We start from the raw sequence: 24,215 nt of genomic DNA on the forward strand, positions 1-24,215 counted from the left end.
AGCCTGCTTCAGTTTCTCTGTCTCCTTCTCTCTCTCTCTGCCCCTCCCCTGCTTGTGCTTGCTTGCTCTTTCTGTCTCTCTCTCTCTCTCTGTCTCAAAAATAAATAAACTTTAAAAAAAAAACGTGAATTAGAATGACATTTCTTGGGGCGCCTGGGTGGCGCAGTCGGTTAAGCGTCCGACTTCAGCCAGGTCACGATCTCGCGGTCCGTGAGTTCGAGCCCCGCGTCAGGCTCTGGGCTGATGGCTCGGAGCCTGGAGCCTGTTTCCGATTCTGTGTCTCCTTCTCTCTCTGCCCCTCCCCCGTTCATGCTCTGTCTCTCTCTGTCCCAAAAATAAATAAAAAATGTTGAAAAAAAAAAATTTAAAAAAGAATGACATTTCTTAGGACCTCTTTGCTCTCACCTTTCATGCAAAAATAATCAGACAGGCTGCACCAAATTTAAGTATGTTTGGGATGCTTGGATCTACAACAAAAGCTGGGCCGCATACATGGAAGTCCCTTTGGGGAGCTCATTGGGGTGTCAAAGGATTTGAAGACTAGATTTCTGGGGGGGCCAGGCTGGCTGGCAGCTGAAGAACATGGAGTAAAGGAAAATCAAGGTCTATGTCCTGGATGACAGGTTTAAGGAAGCTGGACGCTGGAAGACTAACAGGCAGCGAATAGGCAGAGAACCAGAAGGGAATCCAGGATGGAAGGAGAGGCAAGAGAGGCAGAGTGGGACAACTGGGGCGCAGGAAAAGGGGGAGGGGCGGTGGGGAGCACCAACCACCTGCAGGGGTCCCTGCTGGAGAGGGTTGAGAACAGCAGGCAGGTTTGGGAGCGCAGGCTGCACACAGGGCAGCCAGCCCGGGATCCCCTGCGGGGCAGGGAGCAGGGCCATGCCCCGCCATCAGAGGACACTTTTCCACCGCTCTTTATTCTCCGCACCAGTGCTGCCTCCATTAGCACAGATAATTAGCATTGATGGCAGCTTATTACCTCATTATTTCTGGCTCATGTTTGCTCAGTGTATTACAGGCGGTTTGGACAGATATTCTCCCTGAGAGCCAGGTTCTGGAAAATTCTTCAGAAAAATAGAATCTTGGTCCATAAGGCTCCCCCGCTTTTTGTGTTTCGGAAAAAATAGCTCGGCCATGTTAACCCCCGTCTCTGGGTTTTCCAGCATGAGTAAACATTTTTTAAAAATGGGGGACATACTATCAACTTCACTGGATTATTGCAAGGATTGGATCAGGTCATTGACAGGAGGAGATAAAGCCGGGATTTGGCTATGGTTATGTTCCCATTCAGTCAGTCACCAAACATTTGTGGGGTGTCTCCATGGCAGTGGTGAGTGGCAGGGCAGGACCCATGAAGAATTATGCTTGCGAACCCACCTGCTTGCACCAACCTGCCGTGGGGGGCGTGGTCAAAGCCCCTCCGCCCCTCATCTTCCCTCATTTTTTAAAAAAATCCATTCAGGGATTTTATTGTATTTTATTTTATTTATCAATTTCTTATTTAAATTCTAGTTAACATACACAATATTGGTTTCAGTAGAATTCGGTGATTCATCACTTACAACACCCAGGGCTCGACCCAACAAGTGCCGTCCTTCGTACCCATCACCTATCTAGCCCATCCCCCACCCACCTCCCTCTGTCAACCCTCAGTTTGTTCTCTATCATTAAGTTTCCTCTGGTTTGTTTCCCCCTCTCTCTTTTTTCCCCTCTTCCCATATGCCCATCTGTTTCTTAAATTCCCCATATAAGTGAAATCATGGTCTTTGTCTTTCTCTGACTGACTTATTTTGCTTAGCATAATATACTTTAGCTCCATCCACATCGTTGCACATGGCAAGATTTCATTCTCTTTGATGGCTGAGTAATAGTCTCTCTCTCTCTCTCTCTCTCTCTCTATATATATATATATATATATATATATATATATATTTATCCATTCATCAGTCGATGGACATTCGGGGTCCCTCCATAGTTTAGCCATTGTTGCTAATGCCTCTGTAAGCATCGGAGGGCATATACCCCTTTGAATCTGTATTTTTGTATCCCTTGGGTAAATACCTAGTAGTGCAGTTGTGAGATTGTGGGGTAGTCGTATTTCTAAGTTCTTGAGGAACCTGCACACTGTTCTCCAGAGCGGCTGCACCAGTTTGCATTCCCACCAACAGCGCAAGAGGGTTCCTATCTCCCCTCGTTTTTGGCCCCACTTGATGTTCAAGTCGTCCTAAGTCATTCAGCAGTGCCTCGGGTATCCTCTCTGCCCGGGCCCCGCCTTGAGCCCATCACTCATGCCGCTTCCTCCTCTGCCACCCATTCTTTGCCCGGGATTCCACGCGGGGTGTGTTCAAATCCCTCATTACCCCGGGCTGGTTCATTCATCCCCCAAACCCCAGTCCCGTGGGACAGTGTTACTTCCAACCTCGTTGGGCGGTTGTCACCATTGATAAGTGGACGCGTGCGAAGTTCAGGGAACGATGCCCGCACAGAGCAAGCCCTCAATCCGCATTGGCCGTCACCATTGTCACCACCTGCTCCTATCCCCAGCTGGCGTCCATGCTTCTCCTACATCCCCTAGGGTGACATGGCTTTGTCCCCAAATATCCCACACCATATTGAAGTGATCTGCCTCTAAGGCTGTCATTCCTTGGTGGGAGGTGGGGGGGGGGGCGTGTCTTCAGTCTTGGTGTCCCCTGCACTAAGGACAGTACCAGGCACATGGCAAGTGCTCAAGAAATCATGGAACCAATTTAAAATGAGCCATAACTCTGAGGTGGCTTTCCTTTATTATTGATTCTGATTGTGGAGACATTCCCTTCAGTGGGGCTGGGATGTAGCCTTTGAAGGAAGGACAAAGCTGTGATGGTGGAAAGCTCTTACCCCATTGTCATCATCGACATAGCCTCCTCCTTTGGCCCATGGCACATACTTCCTGCGTGACTTACTTTTCAGCCCAGAGTTCCTGTTGAATAAGGGGTCAGTTTCGGTGGCTGGGCATCGCTGTGCCCGTCCAGGGGCTGGGCCATTTCCAGCATCGCTGAATGGGCAGATGGCTGGATGGTCCTGGCTTGGAAAAGAGAGCATTCTCTCCAAGGCTGTATGCTCAGGAGCCCCAAGAAGTGGTGCATGAGGGATAGGACTTGCTGCCCCCCGGTCTTCATGTTGACATCTTTCAACCCTCATGAGTGCATGGGGTCAGAAAGTGGGTGTTGGGGACAGTAGGGCCTGGGAGGGCCAGGAGGAGCCTTGTATAACTGACCTTGGTATGAACCTTTATGTTTTAAAAGAGCTACTTCTGCAAGTGGCCATTACCAGCTTCCTGTCTGGCTTTCCATCCCTGTCTCTGCCGTTGGGATTTACACGGGCTGCCAGGGGGGGCCAAGTGCCCTGTGTGGCTCAGGAACAGTGTGAACCAAGTCTTCCTGAATCCCTGCAGCACGGTTGACCACGGGGCTCCGGCCCACGGGGAAAAGCTGCTGTTCGACCCCCCCCCCAAAGTGATGTTAACGGAGCCCCCCTGCCTCCCAGAGAGCCCCCTCCTGCAGAGTCCAGGGGCACCTGTGTATCCCTTGGACACCTGGAGGGCAGGGCCACCCCCACTGCAGGGACACGGGCAACATGGGCCCCTCCGTGGAGCCCTCTCCTACTTCCTGGTCCATTTCCTAGTCGGCTGGGCACTCGGGACACTCCAACTGCACCCCATCAGGAGGCAGCATCCACCCCTCCTAGGAGCCTCAGAACAGACCATCCCTCACACTCTTCTCCAAAACCTTAAATTCAATTAGTCCCTCTCAGGGGGTTCCCACCAGGTTTCTTTCATCTCCTAGAGCCCTTGGCCCTCTTCCTGCCCACCCCCCACCCCCGCTCCTCCTCCTTCCCTCTCAGGCAGTCGACATCGCCACTCCGTCTCCAACGCCTTCCATCCTTCTGCCTCTTCTGCAGACCTTCACCCCTCACATGTCCCTGAAACACCACTGTGTGCCACAGTGTGGCAGGTACTCAGTCTGTCGTAGTAACCAGAGTCTGCATGTTAGAACCTGCCTGAAGACACGGGCGTTAAACCATAAAAACGCTCATACATGTGTAATTGCAAATGGTGATGTGTTGTATGAAATCAGAAAAAGAAAGAGTTCTATGGCAGAAACCTAGTTTAATTCAGCGTTGGGGGAGGGAAGATGAGTGCAGATCAGGGAAGGTCCCAGAGGAGGTACTACTTGCACTTAGAGCTGAGGGTTATTCAGAGTTACCCACATAAATAATGGGGAAAAGTGCTTTCCAGGCAGCATGTGCCAAGGTCCTGGGGCAGGGAAGAGTCGGCATGTTTCAGGACTATAAGGGAAGCTGGTGGGGATGGAGCGCTGGGGGGAGAGTCAGAGACAAGATTAGGCAGGGTGAGTGGGGAAAGTGAGGGGTTTGGGATTCATTCTCCTTGTCATGGGAAGAGTTGTAAACCGGGGAAGCCACCAAGCCAGCATTTGCCTCGTCTGCCTCTACATTTGGGTGGCTAAGTCACCAGCAGTCAGGTGAGCTGAAATGGTCACGAAGCACTTCCCGGAGGACTGTGGGGTGGAAATGGCTTGGCCAGAGCTGGATGTCACTCGATGAAGCCCGGAAATTGTAATGGGCATAAAAAAAACCCTGGCATTCCACACACTTGCCATGTAACTTGCACTGTGGCTCCGTAAGGGGTCATCATTTTACAGCTCAGGCCACCCAGGCCGAGGACAGCCAGGGTGTAGCTCACGAGGGTCGTGCAGCTGAGTGACAGGCCAGGATGCAGGCCTGGATCTTCTGACGTCAAGTGGAGTGCTTTTTCTGCCCTGCCAGCAGGGTCTGCAGAGGAGGGAGATTCCCTTGGCAAGAGAGGACCAAGGGGAACACAGCATGTGGATGGATGTCGGTGCTCCTTCTGGTTCACACAGCTTTGATGGGCTCCCAAAGACAGGAAGAGTCCTAAAGCTCCCGATTTCAACTTCACATCTAAAGAGTGTGAGGTTCCAGAGGTTTCTGTTGTGAGTCACCTCCCCTGCTGGCTCTCAGGCTGATGCCGGAATCTTCAGAGAAGAGATGATCCATCCAGGGGCAAAAGCCAGTCCCCCGGGTGTTTGATGGAGGTGACCAACAGCTTAAGCAGCGTCGGCTCAAAGCGCCCGCAGCCTGGACCCCACCATGGGGGAGACTCCCTTCAGTGCCACCTTCCCCAGAGCACAGGACACAACGGCCAACATGCACTCTTCATGAATCAACTTTGTTTCTAAGCACGAGCATCGAGTGTTCTGAAAAGGGAATTAGGAGAACAATGCCTTTCACAATAGCATCAAAAAGAATACAATACCAAGAAACAGGTGCCCTCTGGCATCTCCAACACCCCAGAAACTTTCTCCGGCCTGAGCGCACTCCTCACCTCCCTCTTTGCATTGAAGCTATTTGTGTAGCCCTTCCACCTGCCAGGAGCCAAGCCAAGGCCATCTTCGTGTCCCCTCCCCCCATATGGCCTTGGAGGTGGAAGGACTTCAAAAAGAAGGTGTTAAAGGATTTCATCCATGAGCAGGGAGAGCAGATCAGGAGGCACAGATCAATAATGTAACTTTTTAAAATTGAAAACACAACATGGTCACGTGGGAGGCAGGCACCCAGTTTAAGGGGAAGAGTGTGGGGTCTCTCCTGGGTCTAAATCCCATCTCAGCCACTTCCCAGCTGGGGGAATACAGACAACTTCCTTAACTTCTCCATCCGAGAGGCTGCCTGGGGCTGGCAGGGTTAGTTAGCAACGCCTCCTTCACAAGGAGGTTATGAAGACCAAATGAGCTGAATCACAGCACTGAGCATGGTGTCTGGAGCATGGAAGGAGCTTGAGAACCCTCCATCTCTGGAGAGCTGAGTGCTGAAATTTGGGCCACAGAGGCGACCGCTCAGATATGAATCCTGGCTTCATGGTTGCCCAGCTGCCTGATCCCGGTGTGACTTCATCTCTCTGTCTCAGTTTCCTCCTCTGCAAAGCAGGGCCGTGCCGCCGGCCATCTGGTAGTGTTGTTGCAGATTAGAGGAGGGCAGGTGTGTGGAGGATGTCCCTGGTGATAGCCGAGGGGGTCAGTCCACCTGGACCGAGTGCACGTGGCCACGCGGGGGGAGCACTTAGATGTCCCTGGACGTTTTAGGACCTCTCTGTCCCTCTCGCTTGGCAATACCCGTGCGAACTCCTCTGTGCTTACAAACGTGTCCACATCCACTTCCCTGCAGACAGGCATCCCTTCTGTGTGTGAAGCAGGGCACCTGCCTAATAAACCATTTTCATGGCCGTGTCACCAGGCTGAGGTGTCGGCAGCCTCATGTTGCCTGCCCACCCCACCCCCACCCCCGCTTAGCTGGTGCCGGTAACTCCCCACATCTGCTGCCCAGCTCAGCGTGCAGTGAAATGTGGCGCGTGAAGAACACACAGCGGAAAGTTAATGAAAACAATAAACTCTGATTTTAAGAGTCTGTGCCACTCGCCCACACCATTTCGGTCCTCAGCCTCGTCCCTTCCGTGGACCTGTGTCTGCATCCCTCCTCCGTTTAGCTTCATGAGCCTAACCCTTCCACCTACCCGCCCCCCCTCCCCGCCCCCCGCTTGGGTATTATTTGGCAGGAGCTCGGATGTCCTTGAACAAGAAGCCGATGTCTTTGGCAGCTGGGAGAAGGGGCACGGGCACGTCCCCGTTCCCCACCTTCCTGCCTGCATCCTGCCCAGTGCTGGTGAGAGGTGACCGCTCCCAGCAGCTGGACGGAGAACCAGTGCTTTGGGAGGGTGGGGGAGAGGGAATCAGGCTGGGCACTCAGCTCAGTACTGCCTGCCAACAGCCTTGGGTTCTGAGCCACAAGTGGCCCCAGGTGCTGGGGAGTCAGGTTCAGACCAGGTCGGCCACCTACTTGCTTTGTGACTTTGCCAAATGCTTTAACCTGAGACTCAGTTCCCTATTTGGAGAAAAAAAAAAGTCAAGGGGAGTAACTCGTGCCTCCTTTGAGGTGCTGTGTCAAATGTTTAGTAGAATGCTGGACACACAGTGAGTCCCCAGGAAATAGCCATTAATAGTGGTATTAATAACATCTGACTTTCCGGAGTCCCCTCTGTCTGCCGTGACTTCCACCTCATCACCACAGCTGTTTTGCTCAGTCTGGCTCCTCTGGTCTTATTCTTGATCCAATAAACAGACCTTTGACTTCACTTTCTGGTTTCCAGACTGTAGGCCCCATAAGACCACTCGGGCCAAGCAGCCTTCACCCTAGACCCTGCACTGATACTCCCCCCTCCCCCGCCCACCCCGAACCCACTCCTGAGTCTCGCTCTTGGCTTGGTGACCCAGACCAAGGTCTCTCAGACTCTTCCCTGATCTGTTGGTCTTTCTACTTAACTCCCCAGGTCTGGTCCCCCAAAGCAGCCTGAGCCCTGTGGGCCATTCTGTTCGGCTAGCTGATGGCGGGGGGTGGGGGGGAGAGGACAGGAGTGGGAAGGGGCGATCTCTCTTCCCCAGGCTGGGATCAGTGAGGCTCAGACAGCTCTGGACTTGGTGGTGCCCCCGTATTCCTGCTCAGACGCTTGTGCCCAGAAGCCCTGCCGTGGTTCATTCATTCAGTTGGTAAATATCTAGTTACTTCCTATTCGTAGTGCAGAAGATTTAGCAATCATGTCATTACTAGTATCTCCTTGACCTCGAGAAATTGTCCCCTTGATGATTCCCAAACCAGATAGGAAAGAATCATAACCACTGTCTAGGCCAACAGATAGGAAGAGCTCTGAATTCTGGCCCCGGCCTCCATCAGCATTAGGTCCAGATGTCAGGGTGGGGTGTCAGAGAGGCTGTCTCCTCCTCGGGGCTGCCTGGGGCCCCCTGCCAGCCGTCCTCAGCGTTCATCGTCTCCATCAGATGCACACGTCATCATTGGATCCAGCCCCCAGAAAACTGGTTGCGTCTTTACAAACAACATCAAAGGCTGCAGATGTTCTGTGTAAAAGTCAGCGAGACCACACAGCATGCCAGGCTGTCAGTTCACCGGGACTGGCAGGGTGGGAAGACCCCAACGCGTCCTCCCCCAGGGATCCACCGGGAGACTCCAAACTAGGAATCTCACTTGAATAACACAAAAAGAAACAAGCGAGCCACACTTCCTCCCGGTCCGTGACACAACAGGAGGGACAAAAGCAAAGGGGGGGGGGGGGAGTTGGGTGCTCACAGGGTCAGAGGCCTTTCGCTGTCACAGCAGCTGCAGGGTTCTAGATTGTAGGAGTCCCCGGGAAGGCCTGGCTTGGGGCTGGGACCAGGCAAGGTGAAGAGGCCATGGCTCCTCGCACCCCGAATGCATAGGTTGGCAGTGTGGTAACCTGCAGATCAGAACCCCAGTCAGGAGCTGCAGGTGGTGCGGGAGACTCAATCAGGAGGACACAGGGACCCTAGAGAGGAGAAGTGAATGGGGACCCAAGTCCGGCTTAGATCCAGGGCAGCCATCCGAGTGCCCAGGGTCTGTGGAGCCCAAAGAAAGCCAGCTGTGTGGGGTCCTGTGTTCTGGGAGGAGCAGCTCATTTCTGGGGAGAACACCCACTGCATTTCTGTCTTCAGAAATCAGACTTCCTCCCTTTGAGGCCCTGAAAACCCCACCAGCCAGCAGAGTGAGTGCCTCCATGTGACAGCACCATCCAGGAGCTCTGCTCCACGGCCCTGGAAGAGTTCAGAGGGACCAGGTGGTGGCGTCGGGGGCGGGGGGGGGGGGGGCATGGGCTGCACACCCTAGCCATGGAAGCCAACTGAATCCTCTGCTTTCATCCCTAGAGGCCAGACAAATGATGGACAAGAGGAGGAGGAGAGTGGATACGTGTTGTTTCCCTCTCATTTTGGGATTTCGCTACTACAGATAGATTCTTAGTTAAAATTAAGAAAGGCGTTATTGAATGGATACCCTAAAATGGTAAAAGTCGTTATCTATGATGGGGCCACACTGGGTGGCTCAGCTGGCTAGGTGTCTGACTCTTGATTTCAGCTCAGGTCATGATCTCAGGGTCATGGGATTGAGCCCCATGTCACACTCTGTGCTGGGCATTAGCCTATTTAAGATTCTCTGTCTCTGCCTCTCCGCAGCTCAGGAACACATGCACCCTCTCGCACTCTCTCTAAAAGAAGAAGGAAAGAAAAAGAGTAGTAATCGATGACCATGGGACTATAGGCATTTCCCTTTATTTTTGTTTTGCCTACGTTCTCACTTAAAAAATCATTCGTTTGTATTTGTTCTGTAATCGAAAGTGAGGAGTTACTTCACAGGGTTGCACATCGTGAATGGGAAGCATTTTGAGGGGAAAGAGGAAGAGAAGTGGAAACACAGTGTCACTTGAGCCAAGCGACGCAGGCCAAGGGGTGGCTGCCGTTGACCGGGGCAGGCAGTGTGGGGTGAGGACTGACACTGATCCGTGGGCAACTCTGGGCACTGCAGACAGTCTTAGCACCACAGCACCCCTTCCGGGCTGTGTCCTTGGAGCAGCCTCTGGGAGATGGAGGGAGGACCCTCATTTGGAGGACAGGAGGGTGTGGGGAGCCTCTGAGTGCAAGTAGGTTGTGAGCCCCTGGAGGCTGGGCACGGACCCCCGCCGTGCCTAGCTCAGAGGGCGCGGTGCTCCCTAGGGACACAGTCTGGCCCTGCATGCCTGGCCCACGGGTGTGAGTGAGGACATTCGGTGTTTAAGGCGGCCCTGGCCTGCACCTGTCTGTGGGGAAGGCCGCTTTGTTCCAAGAAGCCCAGAATTGGAGTCGAGGCGAGCCATCCTCAGAAGTGACCCAGAAAACTGGCCACTGACCCGAGACTTCCGGCTTGTCAAATATGAACAAGCCAGCAGAAGCCTCTGGGAACCCAGCTGGAACAGGGGGTCTGCTGGAGAAACTGACCTCCAAGTGGTGAAGGGGAGATACGTCACGAGAAGGCGTCTCCAATGCTACAGAAACCCAATCAAAACAGAGCACGAATGCGGCGGCAACAGAAGCCCTTCGCTTAAACATGGAGCCTCTCCCAACACGGATGGCTCTTTAAAAACACTGGAAATGGTCTTTTCTGCTGTGGGAAAAAAATGCCTCGCTGTGTGCCAAGAAAAAAGGATGTGGTCAGAAAGGAAGGGGCGGAAGAGGAGGTGGGCGGCTTCTGAGAGTCTGACATAAACAGTGCAGAATGAGGAAAGACCTAATTTTAAAACTTACTCTGTAATCATGGTGCAAACCATCTGAGAATCGGGACCCATGCCAGGGCCGGGGCTGGGACTGGTGTCTCAACAGGCTGAGAGGCTGCCTAGAGGCAGTGGGCGTCTGGACCCACCAGGTGACGTAGGGCATTGGCTCTGAACCCCCACCTCCCCCACCTCTCATCACAGCCTTCTTCGCAGCCCTGAGCCCTGCCCCCACCTGCTCCTGGAAAGGGGCTTCTCTCCATCCTCTCCTCTCCCTTAACTCACTCACCATGGGCTGTGACTTCAAGCTCCTCATGTGGAAGGGCTCCGGGGAAGCAGAGGTGCTGGGCGCTGCCTTTGCCAAGTCAGAAGTGACACTGAGCAGGAGGCTCTCTGGGATGTGGGTGCACTGCTTTTCCCAGCACTAAACGGGGAAAAGTCTGAATCCTCAGAAAACACGGCATTCTCTTTAACTTTCCACCTTCCCAAGTGGTGACGCCATAGGTTCAAGCCATGAAGGTAAAGAGAGAAGGCAGGAGCCCCTTCCCACCATCAAAGGGCAGTAAAGTTAACAGCAGCCAGTCTCCTGTAAGAGCAGGCTCAACCAGGTGGAGAGATCACAGACTCAGAGCAGTGCCTGTGATAAGGTCAGGGCTGAAATGCAGCCCTGGAGCTTGAGTAGGGTCTCGGAGGTCCCCAGTCCAACCCTGTGTTTGGTTGGTGAATTTCGGAGAGATCCGGGGCCCTGGGAAGGAACCTGGATGGCTAGGGAGGAGGCACCTGGGGAGGGCGGAGGGTGTCTGTTTAGCAGTTGCGTAAAAAATGTTTCACTATTGGTGACAGCAGCATCTGTCAGCTAATATCACCCATGACTATTATCATTATTTTTCAGAACCCTTGGACCACTAATTTGGTACCAGGGCGTCCTTGTGAGGAAAGCATGTGATTTTGAATCAGATCCCAGAATCGCAACTCAGTTCTGCCCATCGCTAGCTGTGTGACCCCTGAGCAAGTTCCCTATTGTGTAATGGAAAGTAGAATGATACCCACTTCATGAGACTGATATAAGAAGTGGGTACAAAGCTATTTCTGGGAGTACTTTGTAAATGTTAAGACTGAACAGATGTGAGTAAAAGCGCACAAATCAAAAGAAAATTTTGAATTAGAGCTGTCCAGAGTTCCAAAGCCACAGGGCTCCAGAGCTCCCGCCTCCACCTGTCCCCGATATTTGTGGGGTCCAAGGTAAGAGCACAAACGAAGGCCTACATACCATATTTCTAAATAGTAGTTTTAATTCTAAGTCAACTAACGGAAAGCTGAGGGTGTAAGTCAGACTGGCAGTGCTAAATCACATCGGTTCTGTCTTTTTACCTTGACAGATAATACCTTTCTAACAACCTAGAAAGCGAGGTTCAGATTTAGAATTCTCAGACTCCTCCAAGTTCTGTGCTAGGGTATAGAGGCATAAGAAGATATGAGCCGGCCCCTAGCTGGCCCCACTCTTCTTCCCACCCTGGCTCTGTACCATATAGAGAGATACGGACCATCATGGATATGCATGTAGACACCTAACCACCTAACACACCTGTCCAAACTCCATACATGCCCCCTACAAACAACCATGCTTTGGCTCACACAGGTGGAGTAGACTACCCTTAAGAAGACAGACCAGGAAAAAGGCCTTGCATCAACCCTGGAGGCAAGTGTGGGGCCATATGGGCTGGGAATACTGAGATCCCAGATACCCAGAGCATGGTCTAGAAGAAGGGGCAGCGGCTCCAGATGGACACGTCCGCTTAGCCCCACAATGTGAAATGGCATAGCCAGAAGATAGCAGAGTGGGTCTCTTAAAGTGGAGGGCCAGGCAGGAGCTCCTGTTGCCTGGGCTGAGGGACAGTATCATCCTGGATCTCAAAGCCTCCCTGGGAGCTTGAAACACCCTTGAAACCACCCATCAATCAGGGGACATCAGTGTCAGCAGTACCCCCGAATACCTGCCCACTCCCTGCCCTCAAGAATGCTGCTGCTGGCTCCCGATCTCCTTGGTGACCATGGGGCTTCGGGGGGGTGGGGGGAGCAAAGAGGGGCTCCTTCGGGGAGGTTGCTCTGCTCCTCGTGGGCCCTGGGAGAACTGGCTGGGTCCGGGTAGAAACAGGACCTCAACCCAGGGGCCACTTATTTGAATGAAACGCTTCGCACGAGCTTGTTTAAAGAAGATTTGCCTTTTTCTTCTAAAACTGGGCTGCAGAAAGCATGAAGGTTGCAATAATCGATGCTTTCATTATTAGCTCCATTGGCGAGTCCATTAGCTGTGCGCTTTGGGTCAATGACCGATTGTCCAAAATGAAAACACTGTGTTTATCCCGTGAGGAGAGGGTTGTAAGAGAAGGAGGGGAATTGAGATAATAACTAATGTGGGTCTTGTGTGTTATAGTTTCCAAAGCGTCTGCTCACCTGCCATTGCTCTGTGTGATCCTTGTAACAGCTCCGAGATGTAACTTGCCTGGAGTCACTTTCCTTCTCTAATTTGCCTTCCCATTTTACACATGAGGAGCCTGAGGCCGACAGGAGTGTCTTGTCTGAGGCCAGCCAGCTGTTACTTTGGCACTGACACCCAAATCAGTGCTTTCTCCACTCACCACCAAGAAGACCTCAAAGAGAAAAAAATGAGATTGGGGACTCATTGAAGGTTAAGATTAAGGAGCTTTCTCACAAGCATGGTGAAGGAGAGAAAGCAGGGTTTGGGGCCAGAAAGACCTGACTTCAAAACCTGGCACTGCCCTCCCCAGGAGGAGGAGTTTGCACAGTTCACTCTGAGCTTCCTTGTGTGTGACCAGGGTACAATAATCCCTGCCTCACATGCTTACTGTCAAGTGTTTGCAGCTGAAAGGGTCGACCGCTGTGAGTTTCCTTCTTTCCCAACCCTCCCTCTTCCTGAGTCTTGCTTCCTTACTCATATCTGAACTTAAATCTCACTCGCGCCCATGCCTGACCACACGCCTCACATTCATTATCTCATTTAAGGCTCACACCAAGTACATCAAGGGAGTCCTATTACTATGCCTAGCTTGGAGATAGAAACTGGCATAAAGAGGGCAAGTGACTTATCTAACTGACACAGCCAGTAGGTGGTAGCACTCAGTTTACAAGCTGAGGCAACCTGGCTCCAGAAATCCTGCTTTCGGTTCCTCTGCTCGGACAACTCTCCAACTTTGGTGCCCAACTTCTTGAAGGAATTACCTGAATTCTCTTTTTTTCCCCTTGTGCTTGTTCATTCCCCCCATAACTCCTTACCGAGTCTTGATAATAAATCTAATGGTCTTTTTCTTAACCCCACTCTCTCCAGTTCATGTGGCTTTAAACACCGGTGACTTCCTGAAATTCTCTTGACTTTGGAAGTTCATTGTCCCCTTTTGCTGGTCCTTCTGCTTCTTAGTTTCCTCTTTGTCTTCTGGCCATCTGAACGAGCCTCCTAAGGCATCTCCTTCAGCTCCAGTGATCCCAATATCACCGTCAGGTCAGCTGACCCTCTCCATGCAGATAGTTGCCAGATTTACACCTCTAGCCCTCACTTTCTCCTAAGCTCTAGACCCAACTTTGCAACCCCACAAAAGCATCGCGTCCCAATTGAAACTCAGTCTCCTCCTACCTTTCACTTCAGACTGTTTCAATACCTATCTATTCAACAAATAATTTTGAACTCCTTTTAAAAAAATTTTTTTTGATGTTTATTTGTTTTTGAGAGGCAGAGTGTGAGAAGGAGAGGGGCAGAGAGAGAGTGAGACACAGAATCTGAGGCAGGCTCCAGGCTCTGAGCTGTTGCACAGAGCCCAACACGGGGCTCGAACCCACAAACTGTGAGATCGTGACCTGAGCTGAAGTTGGATGCTTAACCGACTGAGCCACCCAGGGGCCCCAATTTTGAACTCCTTCCACGTGCCAGGCATTGTTCTAGGTACTGGAGATATGGCAGTGAACACAACATAAGACATACTTTGGGCTTACATTTGGGGAGTTGGGAGACCATAAGCGAAATAAGTTATATATTATATTAGACAGTGGAGAAAAATAAATCAGAGACATAGGATGAAGAACACTGGGTCGGGAAGTTGCAATTTTAAATATGGTTGACAGGAAAGGTGGCACTAAGAACACGATGCTTGAGCCAGGAATGATGGAGGCAAGGGAGCAAACCTTACAGATCCTGAAGGAAGAATGCTTCAGATGAAATGAAGAGTGCAAAGGCCATGAGGTGGGAGTTTGCTTGGCATGCTCAGTGACCAGCACAGAGGCCAGAATGGGCAAGAAGGAGAGAAAAGTTAAGGATATACAAGAGGAAATGGAGACCCCGATCATGCAGGGCCACCTAGGTCCTTTTAAGAACATTGACGTTTCCTAAATAGTTTAGGAGCTGTGGAATCATTTTGGGCAGAGGAGTGACATAATTTCACGTTTGTTTAACAAGACCACTGTGACTGCCATGTTGAAAATAGACCAGAGCAACAGAGCAGAAGTATTAGCAAGCATACTAGTTTAGGACACTAATGCAGCAATCCAGGAGAGCCAGCTGTAGCTTGGATCAGGGTAGTGGCGATGGAGGTGATGGATGGGCAGGAGTTGAATTCTAGAGAGATATTGATGACATCAACAGGATTTGCCAATAGTTAGCAAGTGGAAGGTGAGAGAGTGGTCAAGAGTGACTCCAGGGTTGTTGGCAGGTGGGCCAGGGGGTATATGGAGCCCAGGAGAGCAATCCAGGCTGGAGATAGAAATTTGGAAGTTGTCAGCATGTCGATGGTACTTACAGCCATGAGACTGGATTCACCAAGATGGAAAAGAGAGGAGGGCCAAAGACTGAGACCTGGGGCCCTCCGAAGGTAGAAGGTTGAGACATGAAGCAGAACCAGCAAAGGATGGTGAGGAAGAGCTGGCGAGACACAAGGAGAAACGAGAGTTGTGTGTGTGCTCCATGTTCTAACCACCACGTCCTGGGCAAAGACACAAAGACAAACACGACTCCGTCTTCCCTGCCTAATGGAAGAGTCAGAGCTTTGCACCCTGAAATTCCACTGTGGGTGGGTCTGGAGATGGGTGTGGCATGTCAGCCACAGAGAGGCCACACCTTGTTACTTCTGAGAATGATTTTACACACACACACACACACACACACACACCAGTCAACTGTGCTTGGCTCTTCTGATTAATTGTTTGAGTGAATGTCTTACTTTATTCCCTCTTTTGTCTCTGAGAGGCGATCAGTTGCCAAGCCTTGTAGATCTACCTTTGCAGTATCTCTTCTTTGTGGCCCTTCCTCTCCATTCTCAGCCACCAGCCTAGATGAAAGCTTCACTAAAGATCACCTAGAATGTTGCAAAAGCTCCAGAGCATCCTGGTTCCCTCCCTTTGGTTCTCTAATTCTTCTTCATACATCACATTTCTTCCTGGCTCATCATCTCTCGCTGAAAAGTCCCACCACCCCTGGGATGAAGCCCAGTGCTCAAGGCCATTATTAAAGGCACTTCCTCCCAGACTGACACTGCTTTGCCCAACCAGCCTTGTCTCCACTCTTCCCAGGTGGTCCCTCTGGTTCCTGGACACTCCATGTTCATGCTTAATGCCACACATTTGTCCATGACGGAAACTCCCGCCAAGGTGTGCCCTTCCTTGTTCCTCACAGCTCAAATTCCATTTCCTCCCCAAACCCTCCCCCTATAGCCTGCACAGATGTCCATGTTTCTGACTTCCTGTATCACTCCAAGTCTGTGTCATTAATTTTTGTGTGTAGGTATATTATGGCATGAACAGTCACTAAATACATTTGTAGTCACCAGTTCATTCATTTTATTTGTGTGTGGCTTGTCTGCCTCCCCCCCCAAGGATAAACATGGTGTTAAATATGGTGCAATTGTAATAATGGAATACATGAATGGTAGATAATAGTTTTTTTAAAGGTGAGGGAAAATATAAAGTATAAAACTGTGATAAAACACTTTGTTATATACAAGCTGTATATAAGACAAGCATGAAAATGATTTAAATAAAATATTCCTTTGACAAAAATGTATTAAGATCTACTATCTGCCAACAATGTGCTAAACACTAATGATCCAAAAATAAGTCACAGTCCCAAGCCTCAAGGAAAGCATAATCTAATGGAGAAAGCAGACACATAAACAAACAATTATAATATAACCTGGGACCTGTAAAGAGCTGGATATATCCAGGAGAGCTTGGAAGAGAAGGCTTCCTGGAGGAGGTGACGCATGTAATGATTCTCAAAAAAGAGTACTTAGGTCCAGTGAGACTTTAGCAGGGGAGAGAGAGCTTCAGGCAGTGGGCATGGCATGAGCAAAAGGAAGAGGGGAAGAACAGCATGGCATGTTGGGGTGGGGAGGCCAGACCATGCAGAACCATATATTAAGAAACGTGAATCTTACCATGTAGATGATGCCATTGATGCCCATTCAGAGGAAACTTTGAAGGGTGTAGAAAGGACAGAATCATGTCTGCATGTGGGAACACCAATGCAGCTAAAAGATGAATTTGAAAGGGATTGGGGTTGAATGCAGAGAGGCCCAGCTGTGGCCCCTTACCAGTAGACCAGGTGGGAGATGCTAAGGGTGTGAATTAAATGACGGCAGTGAGAACTGGAGAAAAGGAGATAAATTCAAACATCACGTATGGAGCAAAATTCACAGGATGCAGTGATGCGGTAGCTGAGACAGTCTAGGAAAGAGCATAGGAAGATGGCCCTTGTTTCTGGCCTCGAAGGCTGGGTGAGTAGTGGGTCACCCGCTGCAGCAGAGATAGGAGAAGGGGCCAAGTGTATGCTAGAGGTGGTGAGTTCACTTTGACCATGTAGAATTTGAAGCGCCTCAAGCATTCATTTAAAGTAGTTCTCTAAAAGAGAGAGAGACTCCACGGTACTATCACTCCTGAAATTCATCAGGGACTTCTTTGAAAACCATTATCAAACTGGTTTATCAGCTATATAAACCAATCATGCATTGTATAGGCATAACTCTTTTTGGAGGAAAAAAAAAGCCACTACCTTAAAATGTGCATTAGTACCTATCTTTCATAAAAGAAATAAAACTATGATATTTTTGGAAAAGAAACCTAGTCCCTATTCACTAGATTGAAGTCATAGTGAATTTTGGCTACTTCCAAAATCAAACCCTCCCTGGGGCTGTGGGAGAGAACATGCCTCAGACCCAAAGGATTTCCAATAGAGCAGTGGCCAAAGTCACAGCAATGTGGATGGATGGGGTACGTAGCCTCCCAAGGTCACTGCACCCATTGGCTAAACTCAGCCATGTCCCTTTGTTTCCATGTGATGAATAAGAAGCTTGTTTCTCTATTCCACAGGATCTTCCAAGAAAAGGGTGTCTTCCTTCTCTCCCAAGACAGACACAAGAGTAGAGCCTTATTATATTATCTCTGTTTGCGGAACATCTGGGACCAAACTAAGCTTTGTAAATTTCTCACTTGACTGACCTCTAGACCCTGGGCTTAAGTCTGTTCACGTAGCTCTGGGCAGGAAGATGGGGGCAAAAATAGGAACTGTGAAGACACTATAGACAAAGTATCTTAATCAACCAGCAAGATAGCCAGTCTTTAAAAGGACAGTGTTATAACAGAATCAAAAACCAAATTCCCTAGCCAATATGCCACAGTTGGCACAGTGTCTAAGTACAGTGTTACACTGCTGAGAATACTTGTCCTCTAGTCCCACAAAAGAACCCCAAACAGGTCTCGCCACTGTAACCTAAACGGAGATCAGAGTTGAGGCAACACAGGAAGTAAATGCCTGGTGACTTAATAACTGTCTCCACACTTTGGCTGGAGGCAAGAAGCTGACTCCAGTCTGGCCATTTCATAAACCCAATAAGCAGATTGGGCTTCACCTGACCTCTGACCCATATATGAATATGTCCTGCTCAAATAACACTTACTCCCTTTTGTACAGTAAGAAGTGGCCACAGCATTTTCGGTGAGCTACTCCTTGGCTCAGCTACAACCAGCATGTGCAACAAAACGGTATCTCTCTGACTTTCTATTTGAGGTCATTTCTTCTTCTTCATTTCTGCCAATCATGATACACTGCAGTTCTTCCCGGCAGCTACCAAGGGCATGCAGACAAGAGAAAAGGTTCTTGCAGCTGTGCGCTCACTTCCTCTCCAGGAAGCCACACTGGAAGTGCTGTGGAGGCCAGCCAGAGGCAGTAGTTAGTGTCTCGATGTCCCTGCGTGACAGTAAAAGATGCTGAGACATTTCAGCATCAACTTGACAGTGGAGCTCTCTCTTAAGCCATTTGTATAAAGCCCTGTAGGATCTTCTGTCACTTCATAAGAGGAAGAACTTAGCTGATGAGTGGAGCATCTCTTTTATTTCTTTAATTATTACATTCCTCTGGGGCTCCTGGGTGGCTCAGTGGTTTGAACATCTAACTCTTGGTTTTGGCTCAGGTCATGATCCCAGGGTTGTGGGATCAAGCCCTGTGTCAGACTCCTCACTGAGCATTGAGCCTGCTTAAGATTCTGTTTCTAGGGGCGCCTGGGTGGCGCAGTCGGTTAAGCGTCCGACTTCAGCCAGGTCACGATCTCGCGGTCCGTGAGTTCGAGCCCCGCGTCAGGCTCTGGGCTGATGGCTCGGAGCCTGGAGCCTGTTTCCGACTCTGTGTCTCCCTCTCTCTGCCCCTCCCCTGTTCATGCTCTGTCTCTCTCTGTCCCAAAAATAAATAAAAAACATTGAAAAAAAAAAAGATTCTGTTTCTAGGGGTGCCTGGGTGGTTGGTTGGTTAAGTTGGTTAAGCATCCAACTTCGGCTCAGGTCTTAATCTTGCGGTTTGTGAGTTCGAGCCCCACGTCTGGCTTTGTGCTGACAGCTCAGAGCCTGGAGTCTGCTTCAGGTTCTGTATCCCCCTCTTTCTCTGCCCCTCCCCCACTTGCATTCTGTCTCTCTCTCTCAAAAGTAAATAAACATTAAAAATTTTTTTAAAAAATTCTCTCTCCCTCTGCCTTTCACTAAAAAAAAAAAAAAAAAAAATCTTCTCATATTACTAAGAATCATTCCTAGTCCCAGCAGTGGATATGTGGAGAATGCACACTCAGGCTCTGCTGACTTAATTTCTGCTTCTGTTTGGATTCAATCCAGCTCCCAGTGGCTTCTCTGGGAGCTGCAAGCAGATGGACAGCCAGAGTCCCCTCCACTCTGACTTTCTCCAGAACCATGTAAGGGTACTCGGGGAAGTAATATGGTATAGTGGTCAAAAGCACAAACTCCTAAACTCCACCTCTTACAATCTGTAGACCCCACATTATGGGCCTTAACATCTTTAAACCTCTATCCTCTCATGTGTAAAATGGAAATAAAAGTTCATTTATCTTGTGGGATATTTTGAGCATTAACTGAGATAACATAGTTAAAGTACTTAGCACAGTGGTTGAAATAGAGCAGCATTCAATAAGTATCAGCTGTGACAATGATGGTGGTGGTGATGATGATGATGATGAGCTGGGGGAAGAAACATGGGCTAAAGTCAGGGGTACCCAAGAGAAGTAGCAAAGTGCCCAGAATGGCAGGTTCGCTAAACTAAGCAATTAATGGGGTGCCTGGGTGGCCCAATCAGTTGAGCATCTGACTCTTGGTTTCAGCTCAGGTCATGATCTCATGACCCATGGGTCTGGGCCCCACATTGGGCTCTGCATGGCAACGTGAAGGCTGCTTGGGATTCTCTGCCTCCCTTTCTCTCTGCACCTCCCGTCCTTGCACTCTCTCTCCCTGGCTCGCTCTCTCTTTCTCTCTCTCTCTCAAACATAAATGAACATTAAAATAATCTTTAAATTTGTTTAAAGATTAAATAAAATTAGCAATTAGACTTCCAGTCTGGACCTGAAGTCAATGGGACAATAGCACTTTAGAGACTAGTATGCCAGCCTACAGCACAATGTTTGCTTTGAGGTGGTTTCCAGAAGGTGACCATTATCTCCTTGTGTATCAGTTTCTATGTCTGTTTTCCAAGTGCTGGATTGGCCAATGATTGGAATTTAAGCAACCCTCTTTGTTGAGTAGAAATTCTACGACTGTGATTTTCTGGGAAATTTGTGTAACCCTTAACTCTGCCTCCTTTTGCCCTCCTTTCCACCTGATGCTTCCTTTCAAGTACATCAAACCATAACCACTTCTTCCCAACAAACAAACTTTGCACACACTCATACTTCCCAAGAAAGTTGTTCTTGCAATGGATTGACTCTAAATAGCTGATTACAATTCCACCATCCCAAGTAGTTGATACCTCTTTGTGGGGCTCACAAATGCCTCTTTGAGCTTCCCATTGCCAGTTAAACCAGCTATGATTTTATTTAACTTTTTGGTTTTTTTTTTACCTTTGTGTTATTTCGATTTGTCCCTATCTCATCCCAAAGCAACACAGCATAGAACTTTCTGACCTGAATTCCCCTCTGAGCTTCCCATTTTGACCAAGTTGACTGTGTTAGTAAGTGTTGGGCATGTCTCCATCTTTTGAAAAATTCATACAGCCTCTTCTTTTCTTGTGCATCTCTTCTGCTTTGCCAGGTCAAGCTGGGAACTACCTGACTTGAGGGAAGGGAGAGTAAAAGCCATCAGTGACTCAGATGGGGTGAGCTACCCTTGGTACGGGAACACCACAGAAACTGTGACCCTGGTTGGTCCCACCAACAAGATCTCCAGGTTCTCCGTCAGCATGAATGACAACTTCTACCCAAGTGTGACGTGGGCAGTGCCAGTGAGTGACAGCAATGTGCCACTGCTCACAAGGATCAAGAGGGACCAAAGTTTCACTACCTGGCTGGTGGCCATGAACACCACCACGAAGGAGAAGATCATTCTGCAGACCATCAAGTGGAGGATGAGGGTGGACATTGAGGTGGACCCTCTTCAGCTCTTGGGGCAACGGGCCCGGCTAGTGGGCAGGACTCAGCAGGAGCAGCCCCGGATCCTGAGCCGGATGGAGCCCATCCCCCCTAATGCACTAGTGAAACCCAATGCCAACGATGCCCAGGTCCTCATGTGGAGACCCAAACGAGGGCCACCTCTGGTTGTGATCCCTCCTAAGTAGAAGCAGACTGGCCTGACTGTGTGTGGAGCACATGACGCTGAGACACGCAGTGAGGCTGCCAGGGGTGGCAGGAGCCAAACTGAGTTTCTGAGCCAAAGCAGACCTCTCGGTTTGCCAGCCTTTGCAGCCACTTGTGAAGAGTAGGGCTGCTTCTTGGGTGGTAGAACCATAATCCTTAGGAAAATTCCCTTCCTTTTAGGAATAAAGAAATCGCTGATTTGACAGACTTGCTGTGATTACCATGCAAGTAGCCATATTTTGGAGCTGACCAGGATGATTCTTTTATCTGAACTATTGACCATTGCTTTCCTGCGAGATGCAGGGGATGGAAACAAAATTAAACAGTGCCTGTGGCAAATGCTGCTTCCCAACCAATTAGAAGTGGGAGTGAAAACATCCACACCAGGTGTTTGTAAGACAGACAGTCCCACTGTCTGACTGGAGGGTGCTGGGGATGGGGGTGGAATGAAAGTCAGGTGGCGAAGAGAATGGGGAGAGAAAGAAATAAGTTGTTATTACAAATTAATACCTGTGAATTTATTGGTAGACCATCAGCTCTTCAACATACTCAGTGGAATGAAAGGCACACTTAAAAAAAAACGGGAGATAGAGTGATATGGGCTCCCTTCTGGAGAGCCTCCTTGGAACTGTCCAAGGTCCTGATGTGAACAGACAGATGGAGACTCTCAATGGTTCCATCTACCCACTTCTTTCCAAAATCTGATCGTTCAGAGTATTCCTTAATCACAATATTTGGATAGATAGTTCCTGTATTCTACAGTAGCTATGATATTTGGGGCCTTTGCCATGTTTTTAGTGAAACCTTAATTGCAATTTTGTTTACAGCTGCCTATTCTGTTCCCTGTTTCCAGCCCTAAATTTACAAAAAGATAATTGTTTCTAAACCATGGAATCCATGTAGAATTTCAAGAACATTTTAACAAATAAGAATACTATTTTCATTCCTTTTGTTTTTTTTTTTTAGTTTCTGAATGATGTGAACATACAGAATGCACATATGTATACACATGCACGCATTCAAACATACACGTCAGGATGGAGACCGCATAACTAACACTTTTGCCAGCAGTGCCTACCTATGTACTTGTAGCCCAGTACATACGCTTTTTATCTATATATGTTTATTTTAGCTCAATTTCACAGAAGCTCAACTTTAACTGCATGAGCATTTGTGAGAAAGTGCTTCATAATGCTTAACTTCAGAGCTCTTTAATGAAAATATGAGCTGCTCACATTAAGCAAGACTCTATGGCTGAGATCCAACCATCAAGGATGAGAGACCATATTTCCTTTAGCTAGGCCAATCTCAAACATTTTAAAGAGTTTCTAGTCTTTACAGTAAGAATTTTTCCAGCTCTTCTAGCTTCCATCACCCAAATCCCCCCAAGCAAAATAATTATAAAACTGCCACAGTATCATTGTGGATTTTATGGATGGATACTGGCAGCCTAATTTCAGAGGTGAAAGAGTTGAGGGTCAGAGTAATTATTACAGTCCTATGGTTGGTTCCAATGAGATCTTCTCCCAGGGTCTAGGAATGGAGAAGGAAAAGAAAGAGGACTTTTTAAATTATTTTTATTAAAAATGCAGTTAAGTCTAATTTCTTTCAGGTTCTAGTCTCAGGGGATGGTGCTTATTTACAAGAGAGGGTTAACAGATCCACTTGAAATCATGTAGTGTTAACCTCACACCCCAACCACCAGCTACTGTCTTATAGATTAGTTATTGATGGCAAGCTGAGCTATTTATAACAGCACATTAATGACACATCAGTGACTCACAGGAGACCTGGAGACATTCCATTTAAAAATAATTCAGCTGTTATGTCTGTCCTTCCCATGCTTCCTTGTTTTTTAAGGGAGCTCCAAAGAACGCCATGGCTGAAATAAAGCTGCTTATTTTTCACTCTGATGTTCAAAACAACTTTTCCCTCTAAATGAATTAGATGTCAACCTTATGGGATGCTAAGACACTGATCCTAGAATCTAACCCACGTGGCCCTATCCTAAGAAAACCTAATATTTAAAAAACCAACATTGTACCAAACAGCTGGTAAAAATGATCACTTAATTACAAGATCCTATACAAAGTTTCTGTTTTTAAATTCCCCTTGCCCATCCATTAAAACAAGATGACTTCCACAATCACGTTTACATATAATGTAACTTTTTCAAGGGCATAGCTGTATAAAGCCAAGGGTAGCATACTTAACTAGACTTGCTCCTGCTGAAAATTCACACTTTTCAGAGTTTGAAAAGAAATGACCTGGCCAGTTTTCTGGAAAATTATGTAATACCAAAATGAGAAAAATAGAGGGGAAAGTGCTTATAAAAGTTAAAAGCCCTTGGGCAAATATACATTATGATTATTGTTGGTGATACCGTTCAAGCTCTGCAGTTGGGTCTCTTGGTTCTGAAATGAGCCTGGCAGAATGCTCCATTGCCCTGCAGCCAATTATTTTAAAGTTATAGTGGTTTTACAAGGAAACAATCCCTTCTTTTTCTCTGATCCTTAGATCATTACCTTTCAGCTTAGTCAGGATATTGTCAAATGAAAGGCTCTCCAACAAGAGAGAATTCACCTTGAAATCTCTACTGGGGTCACATCTTCCCACCCGGCTTTTCTTCCCCTGAGACTCCCTGGGTCTGATACCAGATGCCATCAGTTTAGAGAAGTTCACTCAGTGCCTTGATCAGGTTTTAGTCGGGAGGTGTCAGGACTATACTTGGATTCCGAACACGCACATACGCAATGGTTTCTGGCGACACCAGAGTTTTTTATTCCCGTGTGGAAAAGACTGTTTTGTCAGGTCATAGATCTTAAATGTAGTCACCTTTGAGATCCTTTCTTCCACGATCTCATGGAAACTGAGAGTTAAATTAGCTCATCTATTCAGGGTCAGAGACCTAATTA

General features: G+C 48.7%; 1 protein-coding gene across 1 annotated transcript in view; it reads left to right on the plus strand.

Moving 5' to 3' along the window:
* The window catches only part of FAM78B (family with sequence similarity 78 member B), an 80,163-nt gene extending 57,917 nt beyond the window's left edge, over nucleotides 1-22,246 (plus strand). The window contains exon 2 of the mRNA XM_058702354.1: nucleotides 20,759-22,246. Coding sequence (XP_058558337.1) covers nucleotides 20,759-21,281 — 523 coding nt within the window. The 3' untranslated portion in view covers nucleotides 21,282-22,246. The remainder of the gene's footprint in view (nucleotides 1-20,758) is intronic.
* Nucleotides 22,247-24,215: the final 1,969 nt, after the last annotated feature.

The sequence above is a fragment of the Neofelis nebulosa genome, chromosome 15 (genome assembly GCF_028018385.1).
Source record: "Neofelis nebulosa isolate mNeoNeb1 chromosome 15, mNeoNeb1.pri, whole genome shotgun sequence".
NCBI lineage: Eukaryota > Metazoa > Chordata > Mammalia > Carnivora > Felidae > Neofelis > Neofelis nebulosa.